Source organism: Cydia pomonella, chromosome 13 (genome assembly GCF_033807575.1).
Source record: "Cydia pomonella isolate Wapato2018A chromosome 13, ilCydPomo1, whole genome shotgun sequence".
Taxonomy (NCBI): Eukaryota; Metazoa; Arthropoda; class Insecta; order Lepidoptera; family Tortricidae; genus Cydia; species Cydia pomonella.
In genome coordinates, this window is record NC_084715.1 from 18,735,636 (window position 1) to 18,755,281 (window position 19,646).

General features: G+C 37.9%; 1 protein-coding gene across 4 annotated transcripts in view; it reads left to right on the plus strand.

Moving 5' to 3' along the window:
* LOC133524484 (CBP80/20-dependent translation initiation factor) overlaps positions 1-16,613 on the plus strand; it is a 47,080-nt gene extending 30,467 nt beyond the window's left edge. Inside the window, exons 1-6 of one of the 4 annotated variants that reach the window (XM_061860537.1) lie at positions 346-928; positions 13,323-13,464; positions 14,073-14,328; positions 15,174-15,364; positions 15,835-16,032; positions 16,252-16,613. In XM_061860537.1, the coding sequence (XP_061716521.1) occupies positions 897-928; positions 13,323-13,464; positions 14,073-14,328; positions 15,174-15,364; positions 15,835-16,032; positions 16,252-16,473 (1,041 nt within the window). In that variant the 5' untranslated portion in view covers positions 346-896 and the 3' untranslated portion in view covers positions 16,474-16,613. Of the gene's footprint in view, positions 1-345; positions 929-13,322; positions 13,465-14,072; positions 14,329-15,173; positions 15,365-15,834; positions 16,033-16,251 lie in introns of those variants that run through there. The other 3 variants (XM_061860536.1, XM_061860535.1, XM_061860534.1) reach the window with 3 other exon arrangements.
* Positions 16,614-19,646: the final 3,033 nt, after the last annotated feature.

Consider the following 19,646-nt stretch of genomic DNA (forward strand, 5'->3'; position numbering starts at 1 on the left):
TGATAGGAAATGTCGAGTAAAGTGGTCGTTGGCTTAAGTTATGACTTTTTCCTTTTTCTGTTTAATGAATTGACACACTTTAATTGTAAGAAAGCAGGCGCGGATACAAGATTTGGCTTAGGGGGGGGGCCATTTTGAGAAAATCATATATTTTTGCACAGAAAATAAGGTAAAAAAAAATTTACTCAATTTAGTAATGTGAGAGCCAGGGTTTTAGGGGGGGGCCATTGCCCCTATGGCCCCCCCCCTTGTATCCGCGCCTGTAAGAAAGTCTAAGTTTATTCCCTTGGTTCATTTCCAGTGGTAACTACTGAGCCAAAATATTTTCCGATGAAAGTTTTCCCAGGCATCAAAACTTCCTGAGCGCTGATTTACCGCGACCTTGCAGCGATAGTTTGCTTTTCGTCAAGCCAACGCGGTAGTAATCCAGTTCGTTGGCGCCGCTCCAAAACAGGCAAAACACCGCACGTCTGCTTACCTATCAGTAGTAGTTTTTGTTATCACTTTGTTTCGCGACGCGCTCACGAACGCGCGCGCCCGTGGCCGATCCGCGCCCGCGCCGCCCAGACCACGCACGCCCGCCTTCCCGACCGAACTCGACCTACGAACGACCGAAACTTGAACTCTACGACCTTCATCTTTGGAGCTGGATTACCGATACAAGCTCTCAGGGAAGCGTATAAGCTCTTTCCGTTTGTTTAGACTAGATTCTAATAATAAACTCAAAGTGTAGTGAAATGAAACGTAATTTCAGTGCGACAGATTGCCAAGTTTGCACAGGGATTGACGCTATTCTGTGATAAATTTTATTGTGATTCGGGTAAACAAGTGAATACTTTTGTGTTGGGTGTAGTTTTATTGTTTTGTGACTGAAGAGTGCGTGGAAAATATTTAAAATGGTGCGCGGGAGGTTTTCTACTTCGGATGTGTGAGTGCTGTTTGTAATTTTAATGAATTTTGGTGCCATATGAATATTTAATGAGTAAGATACTTTTTCATACAAAGCACTAATGCTTTGACTCGATTCATGTTTCATTTTCGTTTATTTTAAAAGCATAATAATGAAAAGTAACCACTATATAAGAACTTCTGAATAGGGTGGCATATGGCATACCTACTTGCATAGATAGGGGTGCACTTTTTGTCAACTTTACTTCTCTCTTTTCTGACAGATGCAAATTACTTTACCTATAAAAATGTCAACTTTGATATTCATACAGAGTACCTTTTGACTTCAACCCCCATTGGTGATTATGATAGAGTCTGACTAAGCTAAGTTGGCAGCGATTTTGATAATATAGACTGTGAACTTGTTAAGTAAACGTCATAATTTCATAGACTATTGACGTTTAAAATAACGCGCACTGTATGCTATCAAAATCGCTGCCAACTTAGCTTGGTCTGACTATTCGATATATCTAGCACGTGCATAGAAAGACGTTAAGAAAAGAGAGGGTAGACCGGGGACAATTGAAACACCGTCATGATTGAAACACGTCATATTTCCTGAAAACTACAACAACTACGCTCAGGCCGTGCGATCAGCCATTATATAATCCTGGGTCCTCAACCTCGAATAGCGCAAAACCACGCGAGCCACGCGACAGTGAAGAGATTGAGATGCTGTTAAAAAAATTCACGGTATAAAGCACCTGTACTCATAGTTATACTTTTTCGTTTCGTGTTTTTGATGGGAATTATAGAATATTTAACTGCCATTAAAAGCCTATGAAGTAATAATGTAGGGACGGTAGAAATATCGTACTTGAAATCGTATTAAATCGTATTAACACACACACATACACATTAATTTTCCCTAGGCTACCCCATCCTATAAATGTAGTTGTTGATATAATTCTCGCTCTGAACGAGCTCTCCCGCGAACTAACCCATAATTTCTCCTGAAAATAAACAGCTGGACACCGTATTAGCATTTAACATGATGTTTTTGCTGCGGTTTATACTATTTATATAGGTCTATACCGATATGACGATTTTATTACCAATTTATAACTTTGTTCTAATAGGGAGTATTACTGCAACGTTCTGCCGCCAGAGTGCCGCACTAGCACATATCGTAAACCATAGAGTAACTTATACATACTGTGCCTTAAACTGTTTTTTAACTAGTATTCACGGATAATAAAATATGACATTGATGCATCAAGGCAAGTTTGGCACCGGGAAACGCTACAATCGAAATATAGTTATCTGCCTCTTCATCGCTCGAATATGCAAGAGTGATAGAGAGGTTAAATAATGAAATTTCGATTTTCTTGTTACGCGGTAGACCCTTAGATTGTGATGGATTGTGGTAGTGGCACCCCCTACTCAGAGTTTCGCGTAATATTCCCGATTTCGATAATCTTGACACTTTGAAACTTCGGTTGGCCTAAAACGTCTAAATCACTATGAACATTATAAATAATATAATATTGTACGCCCGAAACGGGGAAACTGTTGTATTTTTTTTTTATATTTTGACATGCGAGATCGCTGTACAGTTTTGACAATAAGGTAGATAATAAGTGAATCTTATCGTAAATGCTATATTATGCCTTTTTATTTTTACACTAAGACCGTACCAAACAATTTATATTAAATTTGGTATGGAGGTTGGGTCTCGGGGAAAGACATAGTTGTTATCACGGAAATCAACATTTTACGCAAAAGAAGTCGGCGGGGGTAGTCTCTATAGTACCTAAATAAATTATTTGCCTACACGCGGCTGGTTCGTTATCGGTGTAATTTAAAGGTTTTAAGTTTTAAGTATTAAGATTACTCGTGTTTACCTACATACACTTTAACACAATGCCACGAAGTACTTGCCTTTGCATAGTAAATTTCTACTTAACACGTTCGGTCTAGGATATAAGTAGCAAAATGTCGAACATATATGCTTTACAACAACTTGATTGAAGTTTCTGGTCCTAAAGTCTTAATTACGTTATTGGCAGTTAAAAACGACGTTTTAGTTTATTGCAGGATTTCATATTACTTAAAAAATGTTTCCATATCACGCCACTACAGGAAGCTTACTGCGAAAATTGGAATTTCATTATCTGCCTCTAACATATTCGAGCGATAGAGAGACGAATAGACTAAAGCCCGTCACAGACGGAGCGATATTATACCAAAAGATATCTTATAGCAAGGCATCTTACGATATATTTTTTTTACGTACCATTTGACAGAGTCCACACACGAAGCTATAATTATATATTTTGGTATCCTACGATACTTACAGTGAGACATCTTAAGATACCTTGTGATGTATCGGTAGATTATGATATATTTCGCTATATTTCGTCTCTCTTTTTCTTTTAACTAGATTTTTCCTGTCCAGGGACATCAGTTCACGTTCACACACTATCGCTGACCTTTGCAGTCTTGGCTGTCCACCAAAATATTGCCACCAACTGGACTTAACAAAACCCATTCAGAACCAAGCCCATTCATTCAATCAAATTATTTCAGCCATCTGAACACACATGGGTACTAAGGCTTGTTCACGAAAAAAAGTAGCCACCTAAAATTGAGCCTTTATAGCTATATACCTACAAACTTTTTACAATACTAATATCTGACCTTCTAACATAGGCATGATCAGGTTAAGGATAAATAAATATTGGAAGTCATTGACTAAATAAAATCAACATGCCGAGAATAAACGATAATATTCGTAAATTAATTATAGTCTCTTATTGTACTGAAAAGGGCATTTCGATGAGACAACTTGCAAACCGATATAAAAAATCAAAAGAAGCTGTGCGAAGAGTTATAAAAAAGTTTGGGGTAAAATACACGCTTTTATCGCTGACTGTACTTTTCTTTCCACAGGCAACTAATACTCATCAAGACAGTTCTAAACTTCCCAAAAACAATTAGGTTGCGTTGTTTTATTACAGAGTTCCTATGGCCACCATCTGTCTCAATGGTAGGTATATAATATTGCATTGTCACCGGACTTACATATGTATGCGATTTTTCAGCTTATTGGAAGTCGAGAAGTGGGTTAAATTTAACTTGCAATAGTTGCAATGCAAGATTTGACCAGTACAAAACAAAGATTACATACAATTTACAAAAGTCTAGATGACAAGTTTTTATTAACGTTATCATTCGGTCAGGTTTGTGTTTATTTAGTATTTCGATATATTTTTGTGTCTATCGTGGCAGATTAGGTACTCATTTTCTATATTTTTGACTAGATTTACTAATAAAATTTAACATTTGTCATCATCATCATTATTCCAAAACAAACCCATTTGCACCTTTGCTACCAGACATTAGAAAAATTAAACCTCACTAAGACATCAAAAGCAGCCCGCCTCCTTGAAACGATTACCCAGCTATTTTAGTTCCTCATTTGACCACAGTTTTAAATTGGTACAATCATGCGTCATGTTCATTCCTATGATGCTCGCTGTCATTCCACCAAGGCCGTATCGCCAGACCGCTCCGTTGTCAGCCGAACAGCCGATGCCGATTGTCTGTAACAATGACTTCATTTTGTGAAATTAATGATTTTGTTTACTAATGAAACTATACGGCAGCACCTAGTGTAAGCCGATAGCCATTCAACAGATAATTGTAATCGGCCATATTGAACAGGTATTTCGTACTTCTGTTCGACAACTCTGTTTCGTTGTTTGTTCCAAATATTCTAAATAAGATTTTTCTGCTCCTATACTAAAGGTTTATAATGTACTTAATCAGATGGTTGATCTGAAAGAATGCCATACTTAGGATTTCTCTCCTTGTTGTTATAATGGCTTGTTTTATGTTTTACTTAACACGTTTAGTGCAAAGTATGGTTAATAAAATAACGAGTTTCACTAATTGCCGCAGTCGTAACGAGCTGTAAAGCAATCCTAATTTGTCTTCCGCGATGTCCAAAGACATACATAGTTATAGTTGCATACAGTTCCATGATGAATCGTCGTAAATTTGCGAGATGATACGATGTCTAAAAAATACCTGATCTTCAAAAGCATTTTCAACAGAATTTGTACATTAAAGTATCGAGGACTCTTTCGTACAGATATGCTTGGGTGCATATGAATTTTTATGCTTGAATACGTATCTTCTCTTTGCGAAGCCTTTATGTATCGGTTTATTGCGTGTTGCTATGCGTTCACGAAATGAGCCGAATACGGGTTTCATGAACCCGCTTTTTTCAAGTTTGATAGGCAGGTAGATTTCACGTTTTACTGTTAAGTTGTAACATTTTAACCGCGCCGATATAACTTTGTGACATGTAACACAACGCCAAACGACAAAAGCAATAAGATAAGTGCATATAGTATTTAAAGAAAAGAAAAGCACGTTGAAAGGGGGCCACTGATTACCAGTTCGCCGGACGATATCGGCCTGTCAGTTTTTCGCGATTGTCAGCTTTTGCGAATAACTGACAGGCCGATATCGTCCGGCGAACTGGTAATCAGTGAGCCCCTTAAGACTTTTCCTCCTACATGTCCAAATTTATATTTCACGATACCTACACCAAATACGGCCCAACGTTTTTTTTTACTATAATTTTTTTCTTGTGTACAATATGAACCTGATGTTTTGTCTATGGCACTAGTGATATGAACGGAAAATTCACTCTACCCCATTCACACTTTTAGTATGTAAATTTTAAAAGTTTACGAACCGGGCCTTATTTGGTGCAGGTAGCTAGGTTCCTTACTTCTACAGATTAAGGTACCTAACTTGTAGTCTTGTAAGTTTTTCATCATGACGACAAGACAGAGACACGCACATCACACGGGGTTTCAGCCCTAAACCTACCTAACGCCAAATTTCGTTATCTACCTCTTCATTTTTAGGGTTCCGTAGCCAAATGGCAAAAAACGCATCATCACTCACCATCAGGTGAGATCGTGGTCAAACGCTTGCCTATCATTATATAAAAAAAAAGGAACCCTTATAGATTCGTCATGTCCGTCTGTCTGTCCGATTATGTCACAGCCACTTTTTTCTGAAGCTATAAGAGCTATACTGTTCAAACTTGGTAAGTAGATGTATTCTATGAACCGCATTAGGATTTTTACACAAACATGGAAAAAAAACAATAAATTTTGGGGGTTCCCCATACTTAGAACTGAAACTCGAAAAATCTTTTTTCATCAAACCCATATGTGTGGGGTATCTATGGATAGATCTTTAAAAATGATATTGAGGTTTCTAATATCATTTTTTTCTAAACTGAATAGTTTGCGCGAGAGACACTTCCAAAGAGAAAAAAATTGTGCCCCCCCCCCTCTAACTTCTAAAATAACAGAATGAAAAATCTAAAAAAATATATGATATACATTACCATGCAAACTTCCACCGAAAATTGGTTTGAACGAGATCTAGTAGGTAGTTTTTTTTAATACGTCATAAAATTTAAAAATTTTTTTTTTTTTTCATCATACCCATACGTGTACGGGTATCTATGGATAGGTCTTCAAAAATGATATGTAGGTTCCTAATATCATTTTTTTCTAAACTGAATAGTTTGCGCGAGAGACACTTCCAAAGTGAAAAAAAGTGTCCCCCCCCCCCTGTAACTTCTAAAATAACAGAATGAAAAATATAAAAAAAAATATATGATATACATCATGCAAACTTCCACCGAAAATTGGTTTGAACGAGATCTAGTAAGTAGTTTTTTTAATACGTCATAAATGGTACGGAACCCTTCATGGGCGAGTCCGACTCGCACTTGGCCGCTTTTTTTTTCATTCCGATATTCAATATTCGCGGACCGCAGTAATACCGACTCCCTCTGAGTTCCTCAGTATGTAAACCTAAACTATGTTGCCGCCAACGAAAATAATTTGTCCTTTGCATCCACTAAGTTTTAGCTACGTAGAGCTACTTAAATATAGAATATACTGTGATCTGTATTGTTTGCTTTAGTCGTGTTTTGTACACTAAGCATACTAAGAAATTCCATTTCTTGTTTCGCTGAGCTATGTTCAATAATTTCTACATCAAGTATCACAAAAGACTAGGTACGAACAAAACGAACCGTACATTTATGAGTCTGTTCATCACATTCACCACACGCGCACGTCATAACACTCATACAAGTATATTTACCCATTAGCACGACGTCATTTAATATAGGTAACTAGGTAACGTGTAATCTGTAGCCGCGCTTACTATTTTGTTTACCGAACGTCTGCTGCTTCTTGAGATTTTATTTTGATTCGTCTTAAGCCGATTAAGCGGATATAAAATTGGAGGAGATTTACTTTGGCAACCGATCGTAATAGTAATAACATCCGATATAAGCCAGGGTGGTCTAAATCTGGTCGGAATTTATATTTACTTGAGATTATATTTAACAAACATTAATACATATTTGCTCTCATGGACTCTCTTGTCCTTTTTGGTCGGTCCTTCGTCAAACCTGTGGGCTGCGATTCTGGACTGATGATGGTTGGAGACTTCAGCCGGAGGGGAGTACCGTAAAGAGAAAAAAAGGTTTATTTTACTAGTTCGTGGGCGTTATTAATATCCTACAAACTCTTGGTGCATAACGCCAAAATTGATCGTAGGGTTTGTATTATAATGCTTCATTACAAACAAGTACTCAAATGCTACTTGAGTGGTCATATTTTTTCTCATATTGCTAACTAATAGGTTTAATCATGCCTAACAACGTAACGAGTAGTGGCACAAAGCAGGCCCTCGGATACAGGCCCGCAGACAGGACAAGCCACTTGTGCCCATTTCATGCGGGACTCCACATACAGGGCTTTGTTACGAAACTTGCTAAATTGGCATTATAAAAAGAAGCATGCGTAAATATTTCAATTTAACGACCACCTAGCCTAGTTGTTAGTGACCTTACGTTACGTATCAAGCTCCCGAAGATCCCAGGTTCGAAGCCGGTGTTTATCACGGATATTTATGTTTTCTATGTTTGATTCGGTACCCAAAACACACCTTATTCAACTTCCTATGGGACTAAATCGATTTGTGTAAGATAATCCTATACTTATTTATTACCTTATCCCAACTAATAGCGTAAATGCGAAAGTGTCTTTGTCTGTCTACAGGGCTTTTGCTACCGCATGTAAGTTGCTAAATTGGCATATTCGCTAAGGAAACATGTGTAAATAATAATTTTAGAATTCAGCTTCCGATTAGGCTTATCGATCCGGCTTCCGGAGTTACACGAGGAACCAAACTCATTTCATACGGTAGTCACCTTTGATTCATATAGTTTTTTTATTTTATTTGCTTAATTATAGAGACAAGACAAAAATGTTAACACTTCAATTTAGGCATATTAGAATAAACCTAGGTAGGTTACATTTATATGTTGTCATGTTATCATTTTGTTGACTCCCCTGAGCCGGATGTTTTGAATCAGCCGTTCAATATCTTAATTAATCAAAATGTATTAAACTACCCATTGAGGTAGGTCGTTGAACGTCTACGTTCAGTTGATTGACCCAGAAACCTGGCCTGCTATGGGTATATCATTGTTCAATTTTCCAACCAAAATGTGCCAACCAAACCTAATCTGATAGATATATTTAATAGAAAGAAAAATCTATTGATTTAATATATACAAAATGCCGGGACAACGCGAGGAAGATGATGAATCCATCATTATGATGCAATACACTAGAACGATGGGTTGGGCATACTATAGATCGTTTTTTAGCATTAGAAAAAAGGTTAACAATCTTGACGTCTTTTTATTGAAAAATATTGAAAACCTATTTAAAAAAAAATGTTATACTTATTATGAGAGCAAAAGAATCGTATATGATTTAAAATTGTAACATATTTTTCAAAAGTGTTTTTAATAAAAAGACACGTCAAGATCGCTGACCTTCCTAATTCTTAAAAAAAATGCCTTTCATATGTAATTATTAATTATACATACGAATATCATGTCCTGAAATAATCTGTGACATAGACATCTGTCTTATCTGTGTTGTATTCCTTTTATACTGGATAATTTACTAGATGAAGGTAATAAGAAACTATCCTCTTGGAGGTATTCATCGAATGATGATTAATTTCTCACAGTGATCAACTGATCACCCAATGAATTATGTTAGAATATTCTGTTTATATCCTCCTGAAAAAGAATATAGGTACAATAAAATAAGGACAATCGACAAGTAAAGTTTTTTTTTTTTTGTTATTCCTGTATCGTCAATCAATGAGCTATACTTTCGGAGGTTTTCATTCGCAATTACAAAATAGTCATCTTCATACTCAAAAGGACTCAAGCCTCCGACAAAAATTTTATAGGTTTTACTTAAAGAACAGTAAAGAAAGTATGCATAATTTTATGATTTGAGTACCTAATCCACGAATATTACTTAAAGACAATCGAAATCTTGCAAGCAAAAAATTAAGAGTTCTCTGAAAAGAACTCAAGTCTGCTACAAGATTCGAGTCTCTAATAAGTTGAAAAGAACTCGAGTTTAGATTTAATTATAAGAGTCTGAATAACTGAGTCGAGATTAAAACAGAGAACTCAAAGGACTCGAGTCTTAAGCAACACTTATGAATTTTTTATAAAACTGGAACATAATATATTATATATATATATATATATATATATATATATTTTAATAAGACTTATATTAAAGCAGTATATGAAATTTCAAAATAACGATGATATTTACATTTTTAATCGTAAAAAAAAACACGTAAAAATGCAAAATTTCTTTAATTGAACACATTTAGGTTATTTTTAGTAATTTTATTGTATTGCTTTTTCGCTCCACCCTACTGGACACCTATATTCTTCTTCAGTGAGCGCGAATACCCGTCTTACAATCGAGACTTCAACCGTCTAATTTCTATTACTTTTAATTCCACATTGCATTCATCGATTACCTAATTTAGTCATCAATTCATCATTCATCAATTTGCCTACCGCCATCACGTCCTCCATAACAGGCGCTGTAACTTTTTACCATACTTTAAAAAGGCGCTGCAACATTAGATAACCGTTGGCTATACGTCCTTTGTGTTGCCATCGCATTGTCCATTATTATTTATGAGAGCACCAAAGGACGAGCATTGTGACAATAGTTGTCGTCATCGCACTGTTATTTGCCCGGCTAAAATTAAGGTGTTAGCGTTGTTAGGTTCGGTTGGTGGATAAAAGGCTGACATGACATGCCATTTTGGTCAGTAGTAGTCACGGGCGGCGATTTGCCACCCCCTAAAAACCAAGAGGTTGGAAAGGCACACTCATATCTCCAGAATGGAGACATGAAAGAAGGAAGGACATTTTGGTCAGTAGATTCGGACCAAGGTATCAACTCTGCACAGAGTTTAAAGCAATAAAAATAAATGTAAATGGCTAATGAAAAATATTACGTCGGTGAAAATTTGTTTAGGCGGACTTTACCAACATTATTTGATATTTTCCACGATCACAGATTTCTAAGAAAATGATAGTTTCAATGGTCCTATTCGTTAATCGGACTAATCGGTAGTAAAGTTCGTGTGGTCCGATCGGTAGGACGAAGCGAAATTACAATTCCTGGTAAATCTGATTAATCGGACCAAGCGGAAAAAAGTTCATGTGGTCCGATTGGTAGAACAGGCAGTAGGACCACGTAGCCAGAGCGATTTCCTTATAGTTCCTTAAGTAGATAGTTACTTGCCTTGCCATAATGTAGTGGGCGACTAGGGGTAATATTTATTGTGGGGAAGAATCAATTGAAAACCTTTTGCGTAACAGCATCAAAAACATTAATTATAATATTAAACAACGTCGAGTCGTGGGAATTGTGTAGATACTTTCTCTTTCATTCGGTTAGGTCATCATCAGATAAGCTAGATCACAACAAATGCTTTTATTTTCGTTGTAATGAGTTACAATTATAGTTGTGTTGTTGAAGCGGTGATCGTATAAGGTACAGGTGTGATCTAGTCTAGTACGGTCGAGTTCACAAACACCTTTTCATTACACTTGCTCGTAAACGGTGTTATTGTATGCTAGCATATTGAGATGGAATGAGCTATATTATGCCCACGGGCGGTAATAGATTTTTGTTTAATTTCATTACGCCCATGGACATATTGGGCATAATCTTTATAATTATTTATGTGTAGATTTATAAATATTTAAATAGATTAATTTAATAGCCGTTTAAAATATTTCTACACAATTTGGCTGAATGCCGGATAGGTCCTGTGTCTTCGATGCCTAACTGTCAAAAATTACAATATGGCGGACAAATGTTTGAAATGTCACCGTAATTAAAAATTATTTGTATTACAACTTCTATCTAACAATGAAAACAAATACTAATCTTACATACTTATATGTTACTTGAATGTTCAGTCGAAGTCAAAAATATGTTTACACTTTTGCATCTTAGGTACTCCTTTGTAATAAGGCGAAAAATGTAAACATATCTTTGACGTCGACTGTTCATATGAAATGTCAAAATGAGAGTATAACTACGATTGTATGGCGGCGGTTGCTAGTTTCGTGTTACTATTAATCCTGTCGTTATAGTGGGAATAAATTAGCTCCTAGTTAAGTAATTAGCTGACGAAATGGCATGCCCTGTTAATACTAAAACACCACGCTGTGGGTTCATTGTAATTACTTCTTTGAAAAGGGAGGGGATGTCGCGAAGGGACAGGTACTAAGGTACAGGTAGCTTGGATTCACTTGCCCCTGGACCTTGGTCAATTGTGATTGTGTGCTCTTCAAATACCAAATTTTTTTACCAAGTTTTTTTACGGTTTTTGGGATATCCACATTAGTTAAAAGTGAAATTGAAACCAAGGACTCCTCCACCTGCGCGAGGATCTAATATTATCGTTTTTTTTTTATAAATCTTACGGTAAGTCGAACGTGCAGTTTTTAACCTCTTATTTGAATTACACAATACTACATAATACAACCCGGGTGTACTCATGAACAAGGTATTACCTTACTTTTTTGGTTATCCCTGTTAAAAAGGCGTTATTTTTGCCAAGGTGCAATGAATACCACCCTAATCGACAATCTGGTAACTTTTACTTGAAGACCTAAAACTTTATCTTTCATAAATTAAATGTAAACTTTATTTTGACATAAACGTTATTAATGTTAATATACATTCGCGATATTTGAAGGTTTGTCACTTGTAGAATCTATGTAATGGCCTAGTATTAGGTTGAATAGTGACAAAACCTCAAATTCCGTGACTGTACCTACTTAAATGAACTATTATTCAATAAAAAAACTTGTGGAGTGTAAACGTCCACGTGGTAATTATTAATTAACACATACCAAAAATAATTATGAATGTGGTCATTATTATTATAAATAATTCATGTTTACATAACAAGGCGGGAATTGTTATTAACCAAGAATTATTTTTGTGTCTAAAGTATTAACTAGGAAAAAAAACGGCCAAATGCGAGTCGGACTCGCCCATGAAGGGTTCCGTACCATTTATGACTTATTCAAAAAAACTACTTACTAGATCTCGTTCAAACCAATTTTCGGTGGAAGTTTGCATGGTAATGTATATCATATATTTTTTTTAGTTTTATCATTCTGTTATTTTAGAAGTTACAGGGGGGGGGGACACATTTTACCACTTTCGAAGTGTCTCTCGCGCAAACTATTTGATTTAGAAAAAAATAATATTAGAAACCTCAATATCACTTTTGAAGACCTATCCATAGATACCCCACACGTATGGGCTTGATGAAAAAATTTTTTTGAGTTTCAGTTCCAAGTATGGGGAACCCACAAATTTTTTTTTCTATTTTTGTGTGAATCTTAATGCGGTTCATAAAATACATCTACCTACCACGTTTCAACAGTATAGTTCTTATAGTTTTGGAAAAAAGTGGCTGTGACATAAACGGACAGACAGACGGGACATGACGAATCTATAAGGGTTCCGTTTTTTGTCATTTGGCTACGGAACCCTAAAAACTGTTCCAGTCAATTGCCGAACATTTTATACTAAATTATGCACGACAAGTAAGTTTTATTAATATTGAGTTAATAGGGAAGTCGTTATTTTATTTTTTCGAAATATATATTTGGCACATAGCATTTAAGTTTTTAAAATGAGAACAATTTCATTTCATACTAAGTATGGTCCGTGCGATAATTCCCTTCGCGTTTTTTTCTACACGTTTACTTTTACCGGCCCACTCACGACTACGCAAGTACGCACGGCCAGCAATTTCCAAGTGTCGTTCGTGCGTAGCGTTCGCCGAAGACAGTATATTCATAGTTTCATTGAGTAAGTAGGGTAGAAACAAATAAGGTTAGTGCACTCTACGCGTTCCTCAAACGGTTTTTACAGAACGTTTGTGTGTTGCAGACCAGCAATGGGCGTGACCTTTGGAGGAGGGCTGCAGCACTCCCGCTCGGCCGTGCTGTCGGCGCAGGTGCCCCCGCACTACCGGCCCGTGATGCCCGTGCACGCGCTCCTCAACAGCGCGTCGAGCGGGCACGTGGCGCAGGTATGTGTCGTTCTATGAGGTAAAAAGTGTAGTAGTCTGTTGAGGTCGATGAGGTCCCAATCCGGTCCGATCCGCAGTGCTCACGGCGGCTCACGAACGAGTGCGGCGCCTTCACCAGGTTGCTTGGTCGAGCTGTTTTTCTCATACTCTGCTGATTGCTTAGAAAGTGACTTTAATTATTTTTATGTATCAAATAATCGTTGTTATCGTAATGTTTCGCTACTAGAAAGCTGTATTAAAGAATTGGAAATATCAAGTTAAACTTGCATGAATTTACACAGCTAAATGATAACGGCTATAGCGTTTGGTACTACTTACATTTGTTAGTATTTAATTGTCATGCGTCTGTTATCAGCAAGATGCTAAAATGTAGGTCTCGTTAATGTCACTTGTATTTACTTAGCGATTCATCAAAAAGCCAGTTTAATCTTGGTTTCTCGAGACGATCACTATTACTTATTTGCCTTTTTACGTCGTTCATGAGGCCTATGTTTTTTGATGGGACTTGCGTCTATAAAGGCCTAATGGATGTAATTAGCTATGGATGTAATATGCTATTTGGTATTAAATCCGCCATTTGTACATTGTTGTATTTTATACCATTTCAGGGTCCGCGTGTCCACTTCAAGCTGCAGCCGCAGCAGAACTTCCCAGAGAAGAAGAAGTCCCCTCCCTCCTCCCTGTCCAACGGGAACGGGAAGAGCATCCGTCCGCAGTTCGTCCCCGGGCTAAAACGCTCCAAGTCACTCACGTCGGCAGATGCTCTAGCGAGCGGAATGGCGGCGTTAGGACTGGCTGCTGATGCAGGGGACCTGGGCAACTTTCCGCAGGAGATTCAGGAGTGCATCGACAAGGCATTAGAAGGTACATGTCTACAGCTAGTTGCATATGTTTACAGCATGTATTAGAACTTCCCAGAGAAGAAGTCTCCTCCCTCGTCCCTTTCCAACGGGAGCGGGAGGAGCATCCGTCCGCAGTTCGTCCCCGGCCTAAAACGTTCCAAGTCGCTCAGGTTGGTTGATACGTTGACGAGTGGAATGGCGGCGGCGTTAGGACTGGCTGCTGATGCAGGGGACCTGGGCAACTTCTCGCATGAGATCCAGGAGGGCATCGACAAGGCACTCGAAGGTTCTATAGTTCTGGGCTTAGTCACTTGGAAGATAGACATTCATGGACTCAGCGTCACACTATCATGCTTTTAATATACGTTAGAAGCGCAGGGCAAGTAACAAATTAAATATACTTTCGATAAATGTTTACATAATTTAGCTACCTACTGTATTCATGTTATGGGTATGGAAGATAATGCCATAAAGAAAATCTAATTGTTCAAAAACCATTTTTTTTACAAGCTTTTATTTAGTTTCACCCGTCCCGTTGTCTGTAAACAAATCTTGCAAGTTAAATTTGACCCACTTTCCGGTTTCCAATGAAGCTGAAAATTTGCATACATATGTAAGTCGGGTGACAATGCAATATTATGGTACCATCGAGCTGATCTGATGATGGAGACAGGAGGTAGCCACAGGAACTCTGTGATAAAACAACGCAACCTAATTGTGTTTGGGGTTTTTAGGATTGTCTCGATGAGTATTAGTTGCCTGTGGAAAGAAAGGTACAGTCAGCGATAAAAGCTTGTACCAAAAATGTTTTTTTTTTGCCAAAAACTTATTCTTAATGTTGTAATGTGTGTTGTGTTCGTTGGGCAGACCCGAACTCGGTGTGCGCGCGCACGCTGATGGACGCGGTGGGGCACCTGGTGTCGCGCGCGGTGGAGTCGCCGCGCTACGCGCTGCCGGCCGCGCGCCGCTGCATCGCCGTGGTGGAGCGCGAGCAGACCGAGACCTTCCTCGAGTCGCTGCTCAACACCTGCCAGCAGTGGTACCACGACCGGGAGAAGGTGAGGGCGGCCGGGCCGGACTGCCGGGGGGGAGGGGTGACAAAAATGTCAAGGCTTCATTATAGGCTCAAAATTTCATTATCCACTTTGCATTTGGCAACTGTATATAGGTCCCACGTAGAACGACCGTCTTACGATGAACATGGACATGTCTCGATCAAGTCGAACGAACTTCGGTGAGGCACACACGCATATTGAACTGTTTCGCGCGGGAATTTCCTCGCGAAGCGGTCATTAGGCGGCATTCGATGTGGATTCGTCTGACTCGTCTGATCTGAGTTTAATACATCCCACAATAGCTGCCTGGCGGGCGTCAATATTAAGTTTACAAATACAGTGGTTCGGACGTAAATTTCCTTATAAAATATCGTCTCTTAAAAATCTACGATTCGCCAACTAACTTTAAATTGAGTAAAATTGTTTTGGCTTCCAACGGTAAACTTTTTCTAAGTGTCGAACTGTTTTCACAGCTGCTAGGCACGGTCGTGGGCGGCGGGCGGCCGCGGCTCATGGCGTTCCTGTCGTTCCTGCTGGAGATGTACTGCCAGCTGCGGCGCCGCGCCATCCAGCGCCGCGGCGCCTCCGCGCAGCCCGGCCACGTGCTGCTCACGCTCATCTGCAAGTGCTGCGAGGACTGCATCCGCCAGCCCGTGCCCTCCGCCGGAGACGTGAGTTTTGCTTTACTTGCTCGAGTTGCCCAATCAGAATCACATTGAAGATAGCGCTTCTATTAAGGCAATTCCAGTTCATAAATACGAGGTAATAAATCTAAATTTGTATCAAACTAATTTATCACTCTTGTGGATAAAATTCAACTTTCTTATCAGTTTCGAAGTACAAATAGTTTCGACGAACCGGTGTGATGAAAAGAAGTATTCTCTTTCCAGACCGAAAACCTGTTCTTCGTCCTGACGTACATCGGGCGCGACCTGGAGCAGGCGCTGCCCGGCGACCTGGAGCGGCTGCTGACGGCCGTGCGCGACGCCTTCCTCAACACGCACGCCGCGCCCTCCATCCGCCGCACGCTGCTGCAGCTCATCGAGCTGCACGCCAGCCGCTGGCAGCTGCCCGGCTGCGCCGTGCTCTACTACTACCCCTCCTCCAAGTAGCTCCGGGGCCGGGGGCAGCTGAGTGCGAGGAGGGACGAAGTCCGCGTACACTGATGTCGTCGGAAAATGTATACATGGAAAAAATTCTGGAACTGCTCATACTTTTGTACGGGAATCGAAATTTTTCATTTCCAAAATTAGTTTCCTTTCTTCCTGAGAAATTTTCGACTTTCCGACTTATTGGCGACTTGCACATCTGTAGCGTAGATACATTGGGAAGCAAGTTACCAAGCTCCGCACGTATGTTGAGCTGCGTGAAGTTTACATCCTTGTGGTATTAAGATGAAGATACGTTTTGGCAGTCCGACGGTGCGCACGAAGTAAACGTACGTAGGGCACGCCGCACTGGGCTTTGGCCTCAAATAATAGTGCATATTGTTACCGGAGAAAAACGCCACTTTAGCAGGACTTTAGGAGGGATTTCAAAAATACACCGAGTCTGGTGCCTCTTGTTAATTATTTAATACAGGCATGAAACTGCTGCAAGCTCAGATCGAGTGCCTTTTAAATTCATTAAGCATTTTCAGCACTTTCAAGATATTGAACACAAGTATCCAACGGAAACATGTAAGTATGAATTTTTTTAAGTGCGAAAGTGGGTTAGATTACTTAGCTCTAGGTGGATAATTATATAACAGGAGACGAAGATATATGCCTTAAAAGTATTAAAAAGTACGTGTAATATAGGTAGTTGACAAAATGGTGTACACTACTGTACGGTCCCCGCATAGTATTTGGTGCACTACATCCTTTGTCGTTGTTTATTTTCTAACTCTAGGTACCTATTGCCATCTCCGTAGTACGACTCTCGCTTTTTGTACACTTGTGCCGTACATAGCTTTGTTAGTTATTCAATAATAGCTGTCTTGAACATTTTACTAAACACCAATTAAACAATTAATAAAAGTTAGTAATCTTTTCAAGACAAGTGTGGATGATTTAATAATATGTAATTCCTGTTTTTATTTTATTCCCTAAATGATAAGTGGTTCAGCCAGCTTATATAATAAGCAATTTAATTGTTTTTAACCATTTTCTTTCAATTTACGTTTGACTGAGATTAGCGCGAGAATTTCAATGTTAATTATGCTTGTGATATTATTTAAATTGTAAGTTATTGTAGGGTCTGTTTACTTCTGTCCTAACCAAAGACTGTAATGGCGTCGAGATGTCTTAATTAACAAGGATTAATCAAAATAGTTGTTGAAGCTGGACCAAAATTTGTTTTATGTACTTTACCACACTCTTGACTTGTTTAGAGATAAGTGATACCATAGTACTTTTAAGTTCACATTTACATTGAGTTAACAAGCACAATTTAAAGGCATTTATTTGATAGTAACATTGATATCATGTCAAATACAAAGTAAATTCAAATGTTCTATACCCCGATCGGCGAAAAATGGGTCTGGTGACACTTCAAATGACAAAATGGATATTTGTAACAAGATCAGTGTCACAGGACCCATCTTCCACCAATCGAGGAATAATTTGGGCCAACAATATGGATTTCTTGAATACCAAGACCAGTTGGGAGTGAACGTAGAAAGTGATTCCGATACTGACATTTATCAAAGAAATTGTTCTCGAAGACTTGTTGCCAAAAACTCGTATGCGAAAAAACCACATGGTTGTACCTGATTCAGAGGAATCTCTTGTTTACGGTAGTTAGAAATAAATTATTTATACAGTAATTTATAACAATAATCACTCTGAACTGTACGTTATCCAGTTGTGAAGTGGATGAGATGATTACAGAATTAAACCAACTAAAATTAACCCCTTTTATTGTGCTAACATCTAAATTTGAGAAGTGGGTGTTTCATTAAAAAAAAAAATGTTTTACTGAGATACAACTGAACTTGATTTGTTATCAATGTTACTCTATTATTGTGGTGTTTCTACAATAAAAATCGGCCAGCATAATTATGTAGAAATGTATTTGATTGTTTAATATGTGTAAAATAATTATGAACTTTGTGAAGCAATGTCAACTTTTAAGTATTACTGTACTACTTTTTATTATGTGTGGGAGTTATTTAATTTAGGTAATGTTGTAAATTCATGTTAGTTTGATCACAATGTAAATTATATGTTAGATTAACATATAATCATATAAAACACAAAAGACCATAACTGTTCATTACATATTACTATGCATTCTTAGCAAGTTAAGGTATGATTTATAAAAACAACGTAAAAATATGGTGCTAACATATTGGTATAATTATTTTTGTTTCTGAGGTTCGGGCTATAACCTGTTCCCGATATCTAGGTAAACCAATAAAAATATTTACATACAATTTGTATTACTTCTTTTATTTACTACAATCTTTGCATGGCAGTTATTGAGTAAGGGGTCAACATAGGACCACATTAGAAACCACTACCCCAGGGACCCCAGGGTAGGGTAAAGTAGCATTCAAGCAGTCAAAAAAGTAACCAAAGAGTAACCAAATATGTGCAATTTATACCTGAACAGTAATATATAATCATGTGCCATATTGCGGCTTATGCTAGGGATCAAAACGTTCATATGACTATCAATATGTATGTAATTAATTCCTCACAAGACATTATCCCCCTTATAAACATGTAATAAAGTTACGATGCCGCTGATCATCATTTGTCCCTTTCCGACGTATTGGTATGATGGAAAGGGACAAACGATGATCAGCGGCATCGTAACTTTAGTACATGTTTATGAATAAGAGGGTAAGATATTAACCTTTATAACAGACTTAAAATAATAACGATTGTTATTATTCCTTTTTTGAAAATGCACATGTTTAGCAGTAAATTTAAACTTCACTTTTCAACACATTAGGGCTAAGATGGTCGGTTTTTATCATCTGTCATCATGTCTGTCACATTCTAAAAAGTATGTAAGTGTGAAAGTGTAGCATGACATGAGTGATAAAAATGCGACCATGATATAGGGTTTTCCACTGTACTATATTATATAGTATTGTACTATATTTTGGCTCTCTGTACTATATACTTTTGAAAAAATATATAGTACGCTAAAATACTATATTTCCGACATCCTTCTAATTTGTTCAAGATCGATTATCAATTTAATTCTAATCAAATAAAATTATTTCAAGTATGAAGACAAAATGGCGTGAGGAATGCAACAGGGTTGACATAAATTTAATAAAAAGTGAGCTATT